The sequence below is a fragment of the Lepidochelys olivacea genome, assembly GCF_965140295.1.
Source record: "Lepidochelys olivacea isolate rLepOli2 genome assembly, chromosome: 2".
Taxonomy (NCBI): Eukaryota; Metazoa; Chordata; order Testudines; family Cheloniidae; genus Lepidochelys; species Lepidochelys olivacea.
Window position 1 is genome coordinate 32,964,288 of NC_140412.1, and position 20,818 is coordinate 32,985,105.

The 20,818-nt window shown below is 41.9% G+C and overlaps 1 protein-coding gene across 1 annotated transcript in view; it reads left to right on the top strand.

Moving 5' to 3' along the window:
• The window catches only part of NUDCD1 (NudC domain containing 1), a 149,316-nt gene that overhangs the window by 112,898 nt on the left and 15,600 nt on the right, over positions 1 to 20,818 (top strand). Inside the window, exon 8 of the mRNA XM_084619573.1 lies at positions 6,818 to 6,943. Within this exon, the coding sequence (XP_084475699.1) occupies positions 6,818 to 6,943 (126 nt within the window). The remainder of the gene's footprint in view (positions 1 to 6,817; positions 6,944 to 20,818) is intronic.

Sequence of the window (20,818 nt, forward strand, 5' to 3'; positions counted from 1 at the left end):
TAAAATATAACACAAAATATATTAAAAGAACAACAAGGCTGCAAATTCAAGCACTCAAAAGGTAGAAAATGCTATGCGTATACAACCTAAATTTGACCCCCTCATGAAAATGCATATTGATACAGACTTTTCAATTACATGATCACATACTATTTTTTTCACAGGCCCCCTGCTTCACTTAGTACACAGGATAGACAGTGTTTATTTGAATGTTCAGAAGGTGAAGCATGAAGTAGAACCGGTCTATTAGGTGTAACCTTAGACTGCACACTGAGTTACCATGCCCACCTGAAGAAGGCAGCAGCTAAAATTAAGACAGGTAACAATCTTCTTAGCAAACTGGCAGGTTCGTCATGGGGGTGCTCGTGCTCCAACTTTGCAGACGTCAGCTCTTGCCACCTCGTATTCGGTGGTAGAGTACTGCGTACCAGTTTGGAGTTGAATGTCACACACCGAACTGGCGGATACGCAGTTACATGTTGCCAAGCGTATCATCTCTGGCACCCTGCGTCTCCGGCACTCCACTCCCGTGGCTTCCAGTTCTGAGCAATATTGCTCCTCCTCATATCAGACGAGAGGTTGCCACTGGCAAGTTATTGGAGAAAGTACGTGCCAACTCAAGCCAGCCACTGCACAATGACCTTTTTAAACCACCAACTACATGTTTGCTCTCACGTCACCCATTATTGTCTCATCCACCCCGCCAGGACATTAGGGCGGAAACACTTTGGCAAGAGGAATGGATAAGTGTTATAATCCCCAACCAGTCCCTTGTCGCCGACTCCACAATTTGCCCACCTGGTTTTGACCTGCCCCATCGCCAGTGGTCCCGGTTGAACAGGTTCTGGACCAGGCAAGGTTTCTGTGCAGCCAACCAGTATCGCTGGGGCCTTTGTGACAGCCCGTTGTGTAGCTGCAGCGCAACACAGACGATGACCCACATTGTCGATGAATGCCTGCTGACTAGGTTCAGCAGTGGCTTAGAAGAACTGCATCACACCACTGAAGATGCCATCGCTTGGCTAGATGACTATGCACATGCTAAATAAAAATAGTTACACAGCAGCTATTCAGTATTGTGTGGCCCTATGCTTTATTTAGTGCACACTATTCAAACCCTGATCTGAAGACAGAATTATTGCTTTCCTTATGGTTTATCTGTGGTGCTCATCACTATAGAATCCAAATGCTTCACAAACATTAATGACTTTATTTTCATCACTCTCCTGTGAGGTGAGGAGGGTGGTATTATCTCCAGTTGACAAAGGAAAACTCAGGCACAAAGATTAAGGTCAAAAATTTCCACTAGCTTTGTGTATCCAAATTGAAATGCGTAGGACATGATTTTTCAGAGAATTTAGCGTTGTATAGCGCTTTGTGTTCAAAGCACAGCTCCCATTGACTTCAGTTGGATTACTAGGACTTGAGAGGCTCGAGCATGCTCAGTGAGGATGGAACCTTTGGAGACTTTAGCTGTTAAGCTCTAGCAAGTCTCTACTGAGCATGTGCACACTGATTTTTTTTTCCAAAGGTTTATAACTTGGCCAAATTTTTCATAGAGAGGGGAAAAAGCTCATCCCTGACAGGTTACTCTCCTACCAAATTTTGAGTCCCTGCTATAAAGCATGGGAGAGCTAGATCTTTTCAGAGGTCACCAGAATTTTGTAACATGGGTAAAAGAACATATTTTTCCCCCTCGCCTCATTGTTGGAAACAGCTGGACCCTTTTTGCTGAGAAGTTCCAGAAGAATCAGTCTGAGGCAGACAACAGCATGGATAATTTCAACCTAAGTGGTTAAAGTTTGGGAAAGCTATAAACCACTAAAAACAGGGTTTTTTAGTGAGAAGTGTTGGGCAACTTTAATAGTCAGTGCAACCATCCCCACCTTTAATAATCTGCAGTATATACTGCAATACTGTGGAGAATTACTGGGTTGAGAATTATGTAGGTTTTAAAATATATTATGGTCATGTAAATATAACCGGTAGAGTATATAGAAACTCCAGGCCAAATTAAACTTTGGCGTAACTTGACCTTATGAATGTTGCATCAAGGATTAGTTTGGCCCATGAATACATCAAAATAATAAGTGAAATTCCAACCAGTATGATTTAAATTCTTGTTTTTAATAAATTAGAGTATCCCCTACATTTTCCTTTCTGGGGAAATTGTACATAGTTTAATATTGATTGAGTGTAAATGACATTTAAAAAGAAAACTGAAAAGATAAGCTTAACTCACATTTATATGAAGCTTTCTCTCTTTTTTTTTTTTTACTGTCCTGAAAGTCCTATTTAAAACAAAAACAAAAAACCTGTCATTTTAACTGCTGCTTGGACTTAGTTAGAAAGTGATATCTGATATAAAATCTGAGAAATATGACTCCTTGTGGATCCTGATGTATGAAGTTTTGGATTAATCTTTTTTTCCACCCCTCCAGATGGGGTTAAAGAGAAAAGAATTGGTCTTTTGGTCATTAAGTCACAGTTAGTGACTTGTGATGTAATTTTTTAGTTTGTTTGTTTTTTTCTTCCCAAAAAGTCTATCTCTGGGATAGGTTTTTTTGGGGGGGGAGGGAGAGGGTCTTCCAGTGTTTAAGCTGTAGCTTGAATTAGCTAAGTAATTCACCTTATTTAACAAATCTCTTAAGCACGTGGTAAAATATTTTTTTGAGCTTGGATTTTTATAGCTATAAATGCATTATATAAGGCTTGATCCTGCTCAGTGCCCTCAACTCCTATTCATGTCAGTGCTGATAACCTAGTAGGTGATGTAAAGTAACCAGAGGACATTTTATTAAAATCATTATTTAATTTTGCAGGTCAAATACTGTGGTTTGTAGGTGATATGATTCAATATTTGGGTGTGTTTACAGGTAATCTTAAATTATACACCTGTTTTATTAGTGAATCAGGAGTGTTAAAATTTTATATTTACAAACAATGGATTTGGCTACTGAGATAAACAAAAATGCTAATTAATTTTAAGATTTAAAAGGCATAAACTGCCTTTTTTAAGCTAAAACCTGAATGAAGTTTAGTATTTTATTTTAAAACTAGTTTGTGTTGAAATGATGCTGAACTACAAAGTAACAATTTATCAAAAATGCCATTGCAATTGTCAGATTTTTAAAATATTTTAGAAAATCCAATAAAATATATTTTTCTAACCTGCACAATACTTTGATTCTAATCCTTCAATCTCAAACGAAGGCTCATTGTCACTCATTTGCATCTGTTTGCTAACGAATAAATTTTGTGGTAGAATAAATTGAAGTGCTCCAGGAGAGAGTGTGTTCTAATAAAAATTTTAGAATACAGGGTTGTGTTTTATTATGAACTTTGAAAATGGACCTATAGCAATATTGTGCTTGGTAGACATGGCATGTTCTTAATCCGGTCTTTTAAAAAATTGTTTTAAGATTAATGGGATGCGGACCTGATTTTAAGAAAGACTGTCAAGAATTAATGTCCTGGAGCAGATGCTTGAGAACTAGATGTAACTGTTTTTCAGACTAAAACAACAGCTAGTCTAAGGGCTTGTCTATACTATCCGCTAGATCAGCAGGGAGCATTCGATCCAGCAGGGGTCAATACGATACGCAATAAATCAACCGCTGAGTGTTCTCCCGTCGACTCCGGTACTCCACCAGAACGAGAAGCGCAAGCGGAGTCAACGGGAGAGCGTCAGCTGTCAACTTACCGCAGTAAAGACACCGTGGTAAGTAGATCGAAGTGTGTTGACTTCAGCTACACTATTCATGAAGCTGAAGTTGTGTATCTTCGATCGACCCCGTGCAGTAATGTAGACAAGCCCTAATTCTGCACCTCACTTTGGCTGTGAGCTCTTCATCTTCTAAGCAAAGCAGGTACCAATTATGAAGAGAGAAAAGGGAGAAAGGTGCTGTTTACTTGCAATGTACCCTTTACCAACTCATCCTAAAAGGAAGTAGCTTTAATTGAGGTATCCAAAAACTTAACATAAATCATCCAAAAACTTGAATGGAAAAGTTATAGAATATCATAGAATATCAGGGTTGGAAGGGACCTCAGGAGGTCATCTAGTCCAACCCCCTGCTCAAAGCAGGACCAATCCCCAATTAAATCATCCCAGCCAGGGCTTTGTCAAGCCTGACCTTAAAAACTTCTAAGGAAGGAGATTCTACCACCTCCCTAGGTAACACATTCCAGTGCTTCACCACCCTCCTAGTGAAAAAGTTTTTCCTAATATCCAACCTAAACCTCCCCCACTGCAACTTGAGACCATTTCTCCTTGTCCTGTCATCTTCTACCACTGAGAATAGTCTAGAACCATCCTCTTTGGAACCACTTCTCAGGTAGTTGAAAGCAGCTATCAAATCGCCCCTCATTCTTCTGTTCTGCAGACTAAACAATCCCAGTTCCCTCAGCCTCTCCTCATAAGTCATGTGTTCCAGACTCCTAATCATTTTTGTTGCCCTTCGGTGGACTTTCTCCAATTTTTCCACATCCTTCTTGTAGCGTGGGGCCCAAAACTGGACACACTACTCCAGATGAGGCCTCACCAATGTCGAATAGAGGGGAACGATCATGTCCCTCGATCTGCTGGCTATGCCCCCTACTTATACATCCCAAAATGCTATTGGCCTTCTTGGCAACAAGGGCACACTGTTGACTCATATCGAGCTTCTCGTCCACTGTCACCCCTAGGTCCTTTTCCGCAGAACTGCTGCCTAGCCATTCGGTCCGTAGTCTGTAGCGGTGCATTGGATTCTTCCGTCCTAAGTGCAGGACCCTGCACTTATCCTTGTTCTAACAGGCATCTGTGAAATTGAAGAACTCTAAAGCAGCTCAACCAGTTAACTTGTGCTTTGGGTTGTTTCCTTCTTTAGAGAGGGCGGCTAAACATGGCAAGATTGAAATTTCTAGCATAAACTGCTTTTCTGTTGTTCAGGTTCAAAAATTCCAATCTATAGGCAAAATGCAAGAAGGAGGCAATAAATACAAAGCGCAAACAAATTCACTTTGGTCAAACTTCAAAAAACACACACACTCACACATGTGTATCACACCTTATAATTTTGAAGGCTTCTGTTAGAAAGTGAATTTGAACTAAGTTTCTTCTCCACTAAGAAACTCAACTTCCCTTAGAAGAAACCTTTCCTCATAACAATCATCTCCTTCTCCCCCACTCCCGCCCCCCAAAAAGTCAGGCTGCCCTCTGTTTCCTCCATCCAGATGTTTGTAAAAATTGTCTGTACTATGACTAGCTGTGATTTTAGACTAATACCTTTGACCAAAGTTCCACTCTTCTGATTCCTAGAAATTAGAGATGGAAAATACTGTAGCTTAACAGTAATAAATTCCCTTTCAGTGTACGACTGTTCTACAATTGTAGACTGAGTAATTTATAAATGCCTAGCTGAAAGCAAGAGAGAAATTCTTGTGCTTTGTGAAGTCCAGTTTATTAAAGTGATTTTAAAAAAAGGGCTTGGTTATCTGCTTCCCTGAGTGCATCTCCCTTAGCACATATCCACTACATACTGTGCTCTCAATTTTTGTTCGCTTTCTGCCTTGAGAAATATCAGCCAGAGGCCAGGTGTTTATCCTTTTCCATTATCAGAAAGATAAGAGAGCTATAAATCTTATGTCAATTTTAAGTGATTACTAAAAATGCTGAGAGGAGGTTTGTGTTTGGAAGATAAACAGGAGCTACTACACAGTGAGTCAGCCCATCACTTTCTGGCATTTGTGCTAGGTTTAAAACTGAAGGTAAAAAATACCTGTCTTGCTGAGATGACACTTTACTATGCAGTCAATCTAATAAGTGTGGGGGAAGCATGGCAACTGGTAAAAGGTATAGACAATCGAAAGGGCCTAAAAATTATTCATTACACCCACAAGTGAACAAAGTCAAAATAGGTTTCAGAGTAACAGCCATGTTAGTCTGTATTCGCAAAAAGAAAAGGAGTACTTGTGGCACCTTAGAGACTAACCAATTTATTTGAGCATGAGCTTTCGTGAGCTACAGCGGAAGTGAGCTGTAGCTCACGAAAGCTCATGCTCAAATAAATTGGTTAGTCTCTAAGGTGCCACAAGTACTCCTTTTCTTTTTGCGAAAGTCAAAATAGAAACACTCCTTTTGTGAGTATTCTTTTGTCAGTATCTTAAGCAAATGAAAAGGCTCTACAACTTCAACCCCGATGAATGCAAAATTAACATACACACATGAATCTAGGAGTACAGCTGTGCTATGGCAAGTAACATAACCATTAGCTGAAGGGATGACTTTAGTTTGAAATACCTAGTTTGGAACCATATTCATCCCTGATTTAAATCCATTGACTTAAATTTGGCCCTGGATAAACTGAAACCCTGATTCTCATTCCAGCATGGTTCCCAGCCCTTTATTCCAGAGCAGGTACCAGGTACAGTAGCTAAATTGATTACCATGAAGTTTACTTTGAGTTTTTTGGAAGAGACCTTTTAAATGGAAGTTTTATTTGATATACATGGACATTAAAGATTGCATGGCACTTTCCTTAAGAGAAGGGAATTGTCAAGGTATTCTCAACAAAAAGTTCCCTTTCCAACACTGTTTCACGTTGTGTTGCATACCAATTATCTACTGCCTTCCACCCCAGAAGTGGCTGCTTTTCTGGTAGATAAGTAAACACATGAAATTCTTTTGGATCATTGAGTATGAAAGAAGCTGCAGAACTGTAAATTGTTATATAAATCATTGCTGTTGATCTGTAAAGCTTCATTATAGTTTAGTATAATATTGTGTACCAGGTACTCCAGATTTTCAGTGCATTTCATTGTTTTCTGGTTTCAGCATCCAAACCCTGACAAAGAAAATCCTCCTTGTAACGCACAGGAATTGGAGGAATGTGATATTTTTCTTGAAGACAGCACAAGCTTATGCAGATTTGATGGTAACACCTTGAAAATCACTCATGTGGTAAGTGAAATATGAAATCCAGTTATACTTACCCAAGTAGCTCCCGTTCAAGATTTTTAAGTAAAGAAGTATGATTTCTGTTTTCTGTGGTGAGAAGTCTAAAAAACCATGCCAGACACTCAGCTGGTCATAAATTGGTGTAGCTTCACTGAAATCTTGTAAATACTTTCTATAATGAAAAACCTCAGTAGTAGTTAGCTGCATATTTGCACAAATATATATGCTGTAGCAGTACACTTTTGCAAAAATTGAAAATCTCTCCCCATCACAGGTTTTAATTGATGATCCTTATACAAGCATGCTATCTTGGAATTCTAAGTTTTTCCAAGTATATATTCCAGTCGGTGCTCCATCATAGGATGTGTGCATGCCTGTGCAATTGCAGCCAGAGTGTGCAGTGTAGTGATCATAGGCCTGCGGAGAGCAATGCCTCATTCTCTGAATGAGAGGTTATGGGGAGGCATGAGCCTGCCATCACGCTGTTCTTTCTCAACTGCCTGTGGCTTGAGACAGAGTGTTCTATTGTATGCAGCTTCCTGCCTTCACTTTGTGAATTCTCTACGTTATTATTTATTTTAATAGTGTTTTCTGCATTCATTTGATACCTATTTATTTTATTTAACACTGGTGTGTTAGTAGAAGAGGGGAGGGGGGCTCCTTCCCCTCCACTTCTTGGATCTTTCAGCTCTAGCTCTGGAGAAGTCCTTATCCCCCCGAACACTGGTCTCTACATCATAGGCCACCTTGGTCCTGGTTGCTGCTTCATTTGCAGCTCTGGACATTAAAACTCTAAAGAAGAGGAAACCTATCACTTCAAACAAGGAAATGAAGAAAAGAGGTAGATTGCCCCATAAGACCCATTCTCAGGAGACCTCTCGTCCCGCTAGGGGTATTGTAGAAGCTCTGAGTGTGGTACTGAAGCCTTGGGACAGAGGCAAAACCTCATTTGGACATAGCTATCACCAGAGCAACTACTGAGGCAGCACCGTCTGACATCTTGCAGCACTGCAAGAGACACAGGTCTATCATCAGTGTCATGGTACCAGCATCTAAGCATACCTCTGAAAGAGGAGATGAGACTACAATTATCTCGATACCTCAACAACCTACATCTCGCCAATCGGAACCATCCCAAACTTCAAGTAAGGCTATCAGAGCCCTCCACCTCCTTCCCAGTTCCTTTTTTCAGAGAATCTCATTATCTCTCATGAACCCAGAGTCACCAATATGGAGAAGATCTACTCGTGTCATGTCCCCAGTACCTCTGAGAAAGTAGCAAGTTGAGACTTGCTTAAGTCTCCAGTCTTTGGTACCAGTTAGGACATTGGAAGCCACCCTGATCCTTAGCTCGGGAAAGATGTGTTGTACTCAGAGATTTCGGTATTGGGATCCATCCTGATACTATATTACCCTACCACCATAAGTCCCTTTCATGATGAGGATCTTAGGAAACCTACCAAACATCACAGGCCCAGACAGAGATTATCATTGGGTCCCTTCCCTTATCCCCCACTGTAGTGGGGTTACTAGGACACATGGGGCCACTATGGCGACCAACTCCATTGGCTGCCTAAGAGAAAGCACTGGCACTCACTGGTATCATACCGTCCACCAACACCTACAAACCGTTCTCCAGTACTGTGCACTTCTCCAGTACGGGGCGATATACAGGAGAAGCAAGAGTCTCTGGCTTAGGCGCTCTCATCTCCATCTGTAAAGTTCTCTTCATCTCGAGACAAGACAGTAATACCACCACCACTCTCCTATGCTGATGATTTTAAGACCTTCCAGAATGGCATGGAAAGGCTAGTGAACACTCTTCAAATTCCAGTAAAAGAAGTCCAAGAGTCAAAACATTCTTAGTCAACATCTGTCCCCAGGGAAAGGTCCCATTTATGTGCTTGCAACGAAAAGGCACTATATTAGATTCCAACCCACTCAAATATCAAGATCATTTTGGTACCATCCGCACACTTTCACTAAGTTTCAGGAGCCCTTTAGGAGAAAGTCCAGTCCATAGAAATGGGGGCCTCCCACCCCTACTTCTACTCAATCAGCCACTCCCTCTAAAAGGCACTTTCGACACTTCAGTCGAGGGCATCAGGCAATCCGATCAGCTGTTGTGAAACTACCCCTCCTTTGGAGATAATCTATCATGCTACTTACTTGCCTAGGAGTACCTTCTGTTACCTGGGGTTCTTTCAACCCAAAGCTCTTGGTAACTTTTGCTCTGTGCGAGGTGGTGTCAGGAAATAATAAATCAGGGGAGACACGGCCGTCCGACCAATAGATGGCTGGCACAAACAGGACAACACGAGTGCTTTCACTTAAAGCTAAACTTTACTTAGTCTCAAGCACTTATACACACGTCCGCAACAGGTTAGTAAAACACCCCCAACCCTTGATAATTACCAAAGCTGAGTGTGGCTCTTGCATGGCACAGCAGCAGCCCGTCTGCTAGTGGGGAACACAAGATGCATCCAGAGGGAGAGTCCAGTCCTGAAGAGTCCCACTACCTCAAACTTTTCCCCCTTATTTATACGTTGGTAATAGAATGACGTGTCCCTTAAAGAAAACTTGTTAAGTAAGCAGTTTCAGTGGTCAAGCGAGAGGTTCCTTCTGATTATCGATTAACCAGGTGTGGGTTTTTCCAGAGCTTGCAGCCTTGAGGCCCCAATAGACATTCCTGGGGCACATCCTGCTCTTGTAAAATATATCAGCAACATCAACACAATTCTTATCAGGAAGGACTCAGGGTCAAGCTGCCCTCTCTGGCACCCAAAAACCCCCCTCCCCTCCTTTCTTGGTTAAGCTAAGCCTGCTGACTTGGCTGCTTTTAGCAATAAGCCATAGTGGTTTCAGGCACTTTCCTGGTTTGCCAAAGTCTCACTATACACTTACCTCAGATAAATGGATACTGTAGCTCATCAAAGTGGGTTACTCTATGTACTTTCATTTCATTCCTCCTCCTCCTCACACCCCTTCCTGACTCTTTTCAGGGACACTCTGTTACAAGGAGCTACTAAAAAAAGTTCCTTCTCTCCTCCTGTTAGGAGCAATAGAATCAGTCCCACCAGAGTTCCTCAAAAGAGGGTTCTATTCCAGTTCCTTCCTTGTTCCCAAGAAAGGTGGAGGGTGGACACCAATCCTTGACCTCAAGAATTTGAACTGTGTCCTAGCACAACACTTCAGAATGATGACACTAGCTAACATAATTCCATCATTCAATCCAGGAGATTGATTTGTTGCCCTCCACCTACAGGAAAACTACTTTCATGTAGTCATCCACCTCTCCCATAAGTATTTCCTATGCTTCGTAATAGGGATTGATCACTATCAACATCAAATTCTCCCCTTTGGACTCTTCATGATCCCAAGGGTGTTCACAAAGGTACTCTCAGTGGTAGCGGCTCAGTCAGGAATATCTGTGTTCCCATATTTGGATGACTGACTTCTCAGTGGTCAGTCTCCTCAAGAGGTCCAGTTGGCAGCTCTGACCCATTGTGCCTGGGGCAGCCCTCACTGGAAATGCCAAGGTCAGGGCAGGCTGCAAAAGGGAGAGCAGATACTCCCAAGACTGGTGGGTAACACTGAAGTTAATCTCCTCAACCAGTCATAAACTGTGCTTCTGATCCCCCCACACTGGTTATCAAGAAACAAATATATGTATCATAGAGCCCCATTTATTGTATTTCAGTCTCCGGCTCCGAGTCAGCACCTAGGTCCAGTACAGTGAGAAGTTATTTTAAACTCTGCTCACATATACAAAATGTTCTTCTGACCCCAAAGGGTCAGCCCCATTACCGCGTCAGTATGGGTTTGGATCTTACCCAAAATACCACACTGCCAGCCAATCCTTTAGTGTCTAAAACTAAAGATTTATTATAAAGGAAAAAAACAAAAACAAGAAGAGATACATTAAATGGTAAAGCAGTCACATACATACAAATACTTCAAAGTCCATATATCAAGTTCCTAGCAGTATTGGTGAGTTTGCTGAAAGTCCCTCTGGAATACATCTATAGCTTGGATGGATCATTCAGTCCTTTGTTCAGAGTTTCAATTTGTAGTAAAGTTCCTCCAGAGGTAAGAAGCAGGACTGAAGACAAAATGGAGAAGATGCAGCTGCCTTTTATATTCTTTTGCCATGCGGCTTGTGCTTTGTTTGTTTCAAACAAAAAACTGCCCAGCACATGGCTTGGAGGCCTTAGAGTTCTGTCCATATGTATGTGAGTCATAAGGTGTATCTGCCTTCTCTCAATGGGTCACTTGTATAGCTGATGGTTCTTAATGGGCCATCAAGCAGACTAGGCAGAGCTGACACCTAAACTGTCTGGGGGTGACAGCCAGAAGCATAGCACAAGTTTGAACTACAAACATACATATTTATAACTCATAATACAAAGGTGATACAAATACATAAATGAGATTATCATATCTGGCAAGTTATAACATTTTTGCAAATATCTTACATGGCAAATCTGGCACAACTCATTGCAGTTTTATAATATTCATAATATCCTTAAGTGTCCCCCAGAATCCACAGGGTCACAGAAACATCCAGAGCATTAACACTATTCCAATCTCTGGATCTCTGTGCCAACCATAAAAATCCATACTACCTTCAGTACAGAGAATAGGAGCTTTATAAAGAGCTGCTCTAGACACCACAACAGCAAGAGCCTACCTGTTCAAGGTGAGATTCTCCACTCCATCCAATCTAATTTCAGCGTTACAGTTCATCCCACAAACAGTGAGGGCTTTACTACGGATCTTGGGCACATGTCAGCTTTCATGTATGTGACTCCCCACATGCAGATGCACCTCAGATGCTAAAAATATGGCTAAGAGCAGAGTACACCCCAAACAGACACAAATGTGTCACAGTGCCTTGGAATGTAATGAACTCTCTTACATGGTGGAAGAACCCATGGAGGATCTATATTGGAACCCCATTCTTGCATTCAGCACCTTCGAAGATCCTCACAGCAGATGCATCTCTGTTAGGATGGGGAGCTCACCTACAGAGAGATACAGCACAGGGCAAATGGTCGACACAGAAATCGATACTTCATTCAAGATTCTAGAATTTAGAGCAGTATGTATATGCTGGCCAACACTTTTTTGTATGAGGTCACTCAAAGTGCTGCCCTGTTGTTCAGCATTAATGTATTACATTAACTGCCGGGGTAAAGGAAGATCCCAGTCCTTACCCCAGTTCCACAGGTTTCGTGACTCTGAGCATATCTCCCATCAGATAAAAATGTCAGCAGTCTATCTACGAGGTGTCCAGAATACAATTGCAGACTCCCAGTGAAGATGCTTTGGATAAGATCACAAATGGAAGTTCTGGGTTTGCAGCGGGTCTGGCTCAAATCAGGCAGGGCACTGTAGTCCCAAGCTGCCAGGGCAAGAAAGCAGGGGCAGAAGTAGTCTTGGCACATCAGTTGGCAGCCCCAAGGGGGTTTCTGTGATCCAGCCCATCACAGCATGTATCAGCCATTCAGCAACACTTGCTGCCCCACCCTCTTTGCCCTATAATAGAGAGGTAGTTTGAACAGTGTTTCCAAGATGATGTGGTCTGACTGACAGGTTTTAGGGTCAGGAAGGGATTTTTCCCTCATGGCAAGACCAGCAAAATATCCATGCCTTCGTCGCAGCAAATATGTTAAGGGCAGTTAAAAAGAGGATGGTGATCAATTGTTCTCCATGTTCACTGAATGTAGGACAAGTAGTAATGGTCCTAATCTGCAGAAAGGGAGATTTAGATTAGATGTTAGGGAAAACTTTCTAACTATCAGAGAAGGTAAGCCCTGGAATAGGTTAGCAAGGGAGGTTATGTAATTCCTGTCATTGGAGATTTTTAAGAACAGGTTAGACAAACAACTGTTGGGGATAGTGTAGGTTTACTTGGTCCTGCCTTAGCACAGGGGTCTGGCATAGATGACCGCTCAAGCTCCCTTCCAGCCCTACGTTTCTATGAATCTGCATAAGAGACCCAAAAGTTGGCTTGTTGACCTTGCTCGTCTGGAGGTAGGAGGAGAGTCTTTAGTTCTTCACAGACTGGGGTATCTTTTGAGTGTACCGTCATTTTGTCTTGTGAGGAGTGCAAGAGAATTCAGAGGCTGGCTGAATCCTAGCGGGTAGGCTGAAGGGGGCCAACCCTGAATGCTAGATATTTGGTATGGAAGCCCTGTAACATCACATTGTACACAAGTAAATGCCTGGAATTTTTTTGGACAAATGGAGAGTTGGTGTCTCCCTGATTAAAGTTAAAAATATAAGAAGTTGTGGCTTCCTGCTTTAAAATCTATCTTTTTTGTTTCATTCTCATGTGTGTCATGGTCAGTTGTGGATGAGCATCTGTGATCCTTTTCAGAAAAGTTAAATGTCTTATCACTTCAGCAACTTATATTTTGTTTGCTGAAATTTGGACAGGATGCTCATATAGTGATGATGTTTAAGTTTCTAATCCTATTATTTTTGAAAAATTGTCCTTGGGAATTGAGGGAAAGTTGTGTAGGTTATTAAGTTAGCCAGAAGAGAAGGTCTGACATTTGGTTTACACAGTTTTTATGTTGGGGAACTCATCAAGACAATAAAATGGACCAAAAATACTTGTAGAATTGGCTCATTATCAGCTTCAGATATCTACTGAGACAAGTAACCTGGTAAAAGGAATTCCTGTCTGGGTGAAATGGACATCCTCAGATCCACCTTGCTGTAGGCCTCTGGATTCCACTAGAAGATCCAGAAAAAGCATGAGGACCTGCATGATCATTGCGTGGTGGGGCTATGAGGTTTCATTTTCAAAAAGCCCTCTGAATTTGTCGTCCAGATAGCCTCTTCCCAGGAGGGGATGCTGTAGGCAATCCAAAAGACCTTTTGGTAAAGAAGGCCATAGTCATTTCACCAGATGAAAGGGATTTTTATTTCAGGTGATAGTAGTACTTATTGTCTTGTAATAGGGGAGTGTGTGTGTGTGTGTGTGTGTGGCCAGCTCTTAGAGACACACACGTCCCTACCCTTTTAATCTAAATGAAGTTGACTTTCAGATTTGTGGCTAAAGAAAGGCTCAGGGCAAGAACAGTTAGTAAGCAGCCTCTAAACTTCTAGAAAGATTCTAAAACAAATTCTGTTCATGAACTGTGTATCTTCACTTATATTCTTTGTAGCTTAAAGTTACACATCTACTTTTAAAAAGTTGATGCTTTTTGTTGGTGATAAAGCTAGTATAAATTAGTTAAAATGTTATGGAAAGAGCAGCAATGCAAATTATTTTAGCCTACAGAGTATATATGCAAGATAGTGTCCAATGTGCAACTTTGAGTTGGCTTTTGATATCAGAAACACTGAACATTACATATATGTTTCATTCACTTTCTCCCTTCCCCTACTTGCAAGTTAAATTTATCCATAACAGTTCTTGTATCATGATTTTAAGATATAGCTGTTTTCCAAGTAAGGACTAGTTATGAGAGTGATTATATCTGGGGCAGGAAAACTTAACCATTGATTAAGCAGGCAAACATTTATGAAAGAAAATGACTGCAATTAAAGAATACTGTAGGTTTATATATATATATATATATATATATATATATATATATATATATACACGTACGTGTGTGTGCACGTGTGTGTTCTCCTTAAAAGTCTGCAACAATTTATGTCCAGGCATTATCAAAATTGTTCTTCCTTTTCCTTTGAGAGAAAAAGTGCAACCCTGGAATCAGGAAGCTAATAGCAGTTATTGACATGTTTTGTTTGTCTGTCTCTCTTTTTCAGACTAAAGAAAGGACAGCTGATCTTTTATCTCATATAAGTGGATACTATCATGTAAATCAAAAGGGATAACATGATTCTAATTAATTAATGTAATTATAAACAGAACTCTCATAATTTTAATAACTGACATGGTGGCTTTATTTTAATTAGCTGTAAAATTTGATTAAATTAACTTAGACATTTGTTTTTTTCTGCTTGCTTTGTGAGAACCACGTGAATAATGGTTACAGCAGTGTTATTAAATTGACCTGAAATATGAGTTTTCATGATAATGTTCAGATTCTAGAATTACCTAAACTAACTCCTAATCCAAGTTCTTCTTTTTTAATAAATCAGTTCCACAGTCAAAGTTTTCACTTGGTTGCTGGGACATCTGCCTTGCTCTTTATTAGGTACTGACAATAATATTTTAATGAATAGCTTTTGGTCATTGTTAAAATTTTAATCTTAAAATTAGTCAAGAAGATCATTAAAACTTCATTAAGAACCAGCCTTCATGGAAAGTAACATTGTGATCTGAAGATAGCTATTTCAAGTGAGTTTTAGCAATGGCACAGTATGCGACAGCCCATTTGTTAACCTGCGCATCTCAGTGGTGGCATATGTTACCGGTGCTCCACGTTCTTCACTGGCTGACCATCGGCTTCTAGGTGGAGTTAAAGATGTTGGTTATGACCTAAAATTTATGAATTCCTTGGACCTGCCTACTTGAATGAACAACTTTTTCTCTGTGCCACACTGCCATAGTTGAGATCCTATAAAGGTAGCCAGCCAGTCAGGCAGCAGCGCGGACAGCTGCAGCGGCACAGGAGCCAGCGAACAGAGCTGTAAACAGGGGAGTTTGAGTGGGAGTTTGCAAGGGGAGTTTGGGGGGAAGACTAAGAGGAACAGACAAGCTAGTGAAGGGAGTGTGGCATGTTCTGGCAGTGTTTTGGTGCTCGCTGGGGGTTTGTTTTGCTGTGGGTGGTGGTTTGGTTTGGTTTGTGTTTCTCAGACTAACAGATGAGAAGGCTATGACCGATACAGAGGCAGCAGTACTGTGACCCAAGCAGTGGAAGACACAATGAAGATGACTGGATGTGGAAGCTGCGGTATGTACATGATCCTGGAAGGGGTACCTGAAAAGAATTTCGTCTGCATGAAGTGCCGCCTGATAGAGCTGATGGAAGAAAAGATCCGAGGATTGGAGATGCAGGTGGAAACTCTGGCTGATTTTAGAAGGGGGTTTGAGCAGATGATGGAGCAAAGACATGAGGAGGCTGAAGGGAAAAGCTCAGATTTGCAGATGGAAGCAGGACCAAAGAACTCTGAGGGGAGACTGCTGGGTGAGGAAAGTGGACAGTGGAAGCATGTGACTAAGAGAACCAGGCAGAGGAAAAGACAGGCTAGTGAAGGAGAAATAGAGCTCAGGAACAGGGTTGCAGAGTTAGAAAATGAAGGGGCACAGCAGGTGGTCACTGAAGGTGGAAGGGCAAGGAAGAAGAGAAGAGCAGCTTGTCCTATAGGAAGAGGGGAAGAGTCAATGGAGACAACACCAAATATGAGCCCAAGGAGGATACAGGATGGGTTGCAGAGGATTGCAAGGGACAATAGGAATCAAGAGGACTTACAGCCAGAGGGAACAGAGGATAGACTGGAGAATCACACCATCATCAGGAAAAGGCAGGTCTACGTGGTTGGAGACTCTTTACTGAGAAGAATAGACAGGCCTGTAACCAGAGCTGATCCAGAGAACAGAAGGGTGTGCTATCTGCCGGGCGCTAAGATACAGGATGTAGATCTGAGGCTGAAGAGGATCCTAACGGGAGCGGGAAAGAATCCACTGATTGTCCTTCATGTGGGAACAAATGATATGTCTAGATTCTCGCTGGAACATATCAAGGGAGATTATGCCAGGCTGGGGAAGATGCTTAAGGAAATCGAGGCTCAGGTGATCTTCAGTGGGATACTGCCTATTCCTAGAGAAGGGCAACAAAGGTGTGACAAGATTATGATCAACAGATGGCTCAGGCAGTGGTGCTATAAGGAGGACTTTGGGATGTATGGCCACTGGGAAGCATTCATGGACAGAGGGCTGTTCTGTCGGGATGGACTTCACCTGCGTAGGGAGGGAAATAGACTTCTAGGATGGAGGCTGGCACAACTGATTAAGAGAGCTTTAAACTAGGAATTTGGGGGAGATGGTTGGGAGATGTCCAGGAAATCTCCATGCCTGATTTTAACATTGAGAGGGAAGAAAACGAAGTAAGAAAGGATACAGGCGTGGGTAGGAGAATGGACAGAAGGAGGAAGGGTAGTGTAGATACCAGTCTAATAGGTGATACTGGCAGAAGAATGTCTGTGCCTAATCGGGTAAAGAACGTGTGTGAAGCCAAACAGCAAAAATTAAGATGTTTGTACACTAATGCGAGGAGCCTAGGTAACTAAATGGAGGAACGAGAGTTACTGGTGCAGGAAGTGAAACCAGATATTATAGGGATAACAGAAACATGGTGGAATAGTAGTCATGACTGGACTACAGGTATTGAAGGGTATATGCTGTTTGGGAAAGACAGAAATAAAGGCAAAGGTGGTGGAGTAGCATTGCATATCAATGGTGAGGTAGACTGTAAAGAAATAAGAAGTGATGGAATGGATAAGACAGAGTCTGTCTGGGCAAAAATCACATTGGGGAAGACAGCTACTAGAGCCTCCCTGGGATAGTGCTTGGGGTGTGCTATAGACTACCGGGATCCGATTTGGATATGAATAGAGCCCTCTTTAATGTTTTTAATGGAGTAAATACTAATGGGAGTTGTGTGATCATGGGAGACTTTAACTTCCCAGATATAGACTGGAGGACAAGTGCTAGTAATAATAATAGGGCTCAGATTTTCCTGGATGTGATAATTGATGGATTCCTTCACCAAGTAGTTGCTGAACCAACAAGAGGGAATGCCATTTTAGATTTGGTTTTGGTGAGTAGTGAGGACCTCATAGAAGAAATGGTTGTAGGGGACAACCTTGTTCGAGCGATCGTGAGCTAATTCAGTTGAAACTAAATGGAAGGATAAACAAAAATAGTTCTGTAACTAGGATTTTTTATTTCAAAGGGGCTAACTTTAAAAAATTAAGGAAATTAGTTAGGGAAGTGGATTGGACTGAAGAACTTGTGGATTGAAAGGCAGAGGAGGCATGGAATTACTTCAAGTCAAAGTTTCAGAAATTATCAGAAGCCTGCATCCCAAGAAAGGGGGAAGAAACTCATAGGCAGATGTTGTAGACCAAGCATCTCAGAGAGATGATTAAGAAAAAGCAGAAATCCTACAAGCAGTGGAAGATGGGAGGGATCAGCAAGGAAAGCTACCTTATGGAGGTCAGAACATGGAGGGATAAAGTGAGAAAGGCCAAAAGCCATGTAGAACTGGACCTTGCAAAGGGAAAATTGAAAGGTGGATAAGGAACTGGTTAAAGGGGAGACTACAATGGGTTAAACTGAAAGGTGAACTGTCAGGGTGGAAGGAGGTTACTAGTGGAGTTCCTCAGGGATTGATTTTGGAACCAATCTTTTATTTAATCTTTTTATTACTAACCTTGGCACAAAAAGTGGGAATGTGCTAATAAAGTTTGCGGATGACACAAAGCTGGGAGATATTGCCAATACAGAGAAGGACCAGGAAATCATACAGGAAGATCTGGATGACCTTGTAAACTCGAGTAATAGTAATAGGATGAAATTTAATAGTGAAAAGTGCACGGTCATGAACTTAGGCATTAATAACAAGAATTTTTGTTATAAGCTGGGGATGCATCCATTGGAAGTAACAGAGGAGGAGAAGGACCTCCGAGTATTGGTTGATCACAGGATAACTATGAGCTGCCAATGTGATATGGCCGTGAAAAAAAGCTAATGCAGTCTTGGGATGCATTGGGCAAGGCATTTCCAGTAGAGATAAGGAGGTGTTAGTACCGTTATTCAAGGCACTGGTGAGACCTCATCTGGAATATTGTGTGCAGTTCTGGTCTCCCATGTTTAAGAAGGATGAATTCAAACTGGAACAGGTACAGAGAAGAGCTACTAGGATAATCTGAGGAATGGAAAACCTGTCTTATGAAAGGAGACTCAAGCAGCTTGGCTTGTTTAGCCTAACCAAAAGAAGGCTGAGGGAAGATATGATTGCTCTCTCTAAATATATCAGAGGGATAAATAATAGGGAGGCAGAGGAATTATTTAAGCTCAGTACCAATGTGGACACAAGAACAAATGAATATAAACTGGCCATCAGGAAGTTTAGACTTGAAATTAAATGAAGGTTACTAACCATCAGAGGAGTAAAGTTCTGGAACAGCCTTCCGAGGAAAGCAGTGGGGGCAAAAGACATATCTGGCTTCAAGGCTAAGCTTGATAAGTTTATGGAGGGGATGGTATGATGGGATAGCCTAATTTTGGCAATTAGTTCATCTTTGACTATTAGCGGTAAATATGCCCAATGGCCTGTGATGGGATGTTAGACGGGGTGGGATCTGAGTTACTACAAAGAATTCTTTCTTGGGTGTCTGGCTGGTGAGTCTTGCCCACAAGCTCAGGGTTTAGCTAATTGCCATATTTTGGGTCAAGAAGGAATTTTCCTCCAGAATAGATTGTCAGAGGCCCTGAGGGCTTTTCGCCTTCCTCTGCAGCATGGGACATGGGTCACTTGCTGGGGGATTCTCTTCACCTTGAAGTCTTTAAACCATGATTTGAAGACTTCAGTAGCTCAGACATAGGTTAGGGGTTTGTTACAGGAGTGGGTGGGTGAGATACTGTGGCCTGTGTTGTGCAGGAGGTTACACTAGATGATCATAATGGTCCCTTCTGACCTTAAAGTCTATGAGTCTATGATTCTAGGTGAGTGAGGGAATATCTTTTAATGGATCAACTTCTGCTGGGGAGAGAGACAAGCTTTCGAGCTACACAGAGCTCTTCTTCAGGTCTGGAAAAGGTAGAGTGTCACAGCTAAATACAAGATTGAACACATAGTTTATCATAAGTAGCTAACAGATATTCTAAGAGGCCCTTCAAGGTGAAGTGGCCTGTTAACACCCCTGTAGTCATAGAACAAAAAGGGGGGTTAGTGGATTAGAGATGGTTGTAGTAAGCCATAAATCCAGTGTCTTTAAGACCATGATTTTTAAGACCATGTCTAGCAAAATTATGAATTTAAGCTCCCAAGCTAGTCTTTTGAAAGTGTTGTGCAGGTTTCCTTTGAGGGTGAGGACCAATAATTCAGATATAGAGAGTCACTTTGTAACATATCAAAAAATTTAAATATATGATTTATCAATAGTATTACTATAGTACCTAGGAGTAACCTAGGACTGGGACCCCATTGTGGTAGGCACTGTACAAATATAAAACAAAAGTGTCCCCCCCTACCACGGCAGGCAGGGCCACCCGGAATGCAGGGGCTTTAGGGGCTTCAGGGCCCTGGGCTAAGGGGGCCCTGGGGCCCTGGCCTAAAGCTCTAAAGCCCCCATCGGAATGCGGCCCTGAGAGCACGGTCCGGATGACTCAGAAGGACCAGGGGCAGCCGTGCAGCCAGCGACCGGAGAGAAGCGCCGCTTCTCTCCGGCTGGCGTTTAAGGGGACAGTGCCGCTTTTTCCTGGCTGCACCACGGGCCGGAGGACTCAGGGCCGCCGCGTCCCCCCGCCCCGTTTTTTGTTTGTTTGTTTTTTCCCCCCTCTGGCTGTGCTCCTCCTGCCACGCCACCCTTTTGCTTCAGCGGTGCTCCTCCTGCTGCGCTCCCCAATCAATGGTCTTGCGCACCCCACTTTGGAGCCCACTGGTGTAATCAACTGGAATGCTAATGAACTGCACCATTTCCAAACCCTTTCAATGGGAAAGAGAATAAATACATGTCTATTTTTAATTCATGTTCATTTGTATCTATTATAAAAGCAATAATCTTTAGTCATAGTTTTCAGCATTTTTGAAAGATGTCCTAAATGTTTTGCCTTTGCGTCTAATCCATCCTACTCAAATGTAATTGCTTTATATATCACAAAGCTTACAAATCACTTGAACCATCTTTTTTAAATTTTAAAACACCAAACACTTTAAAAAATAT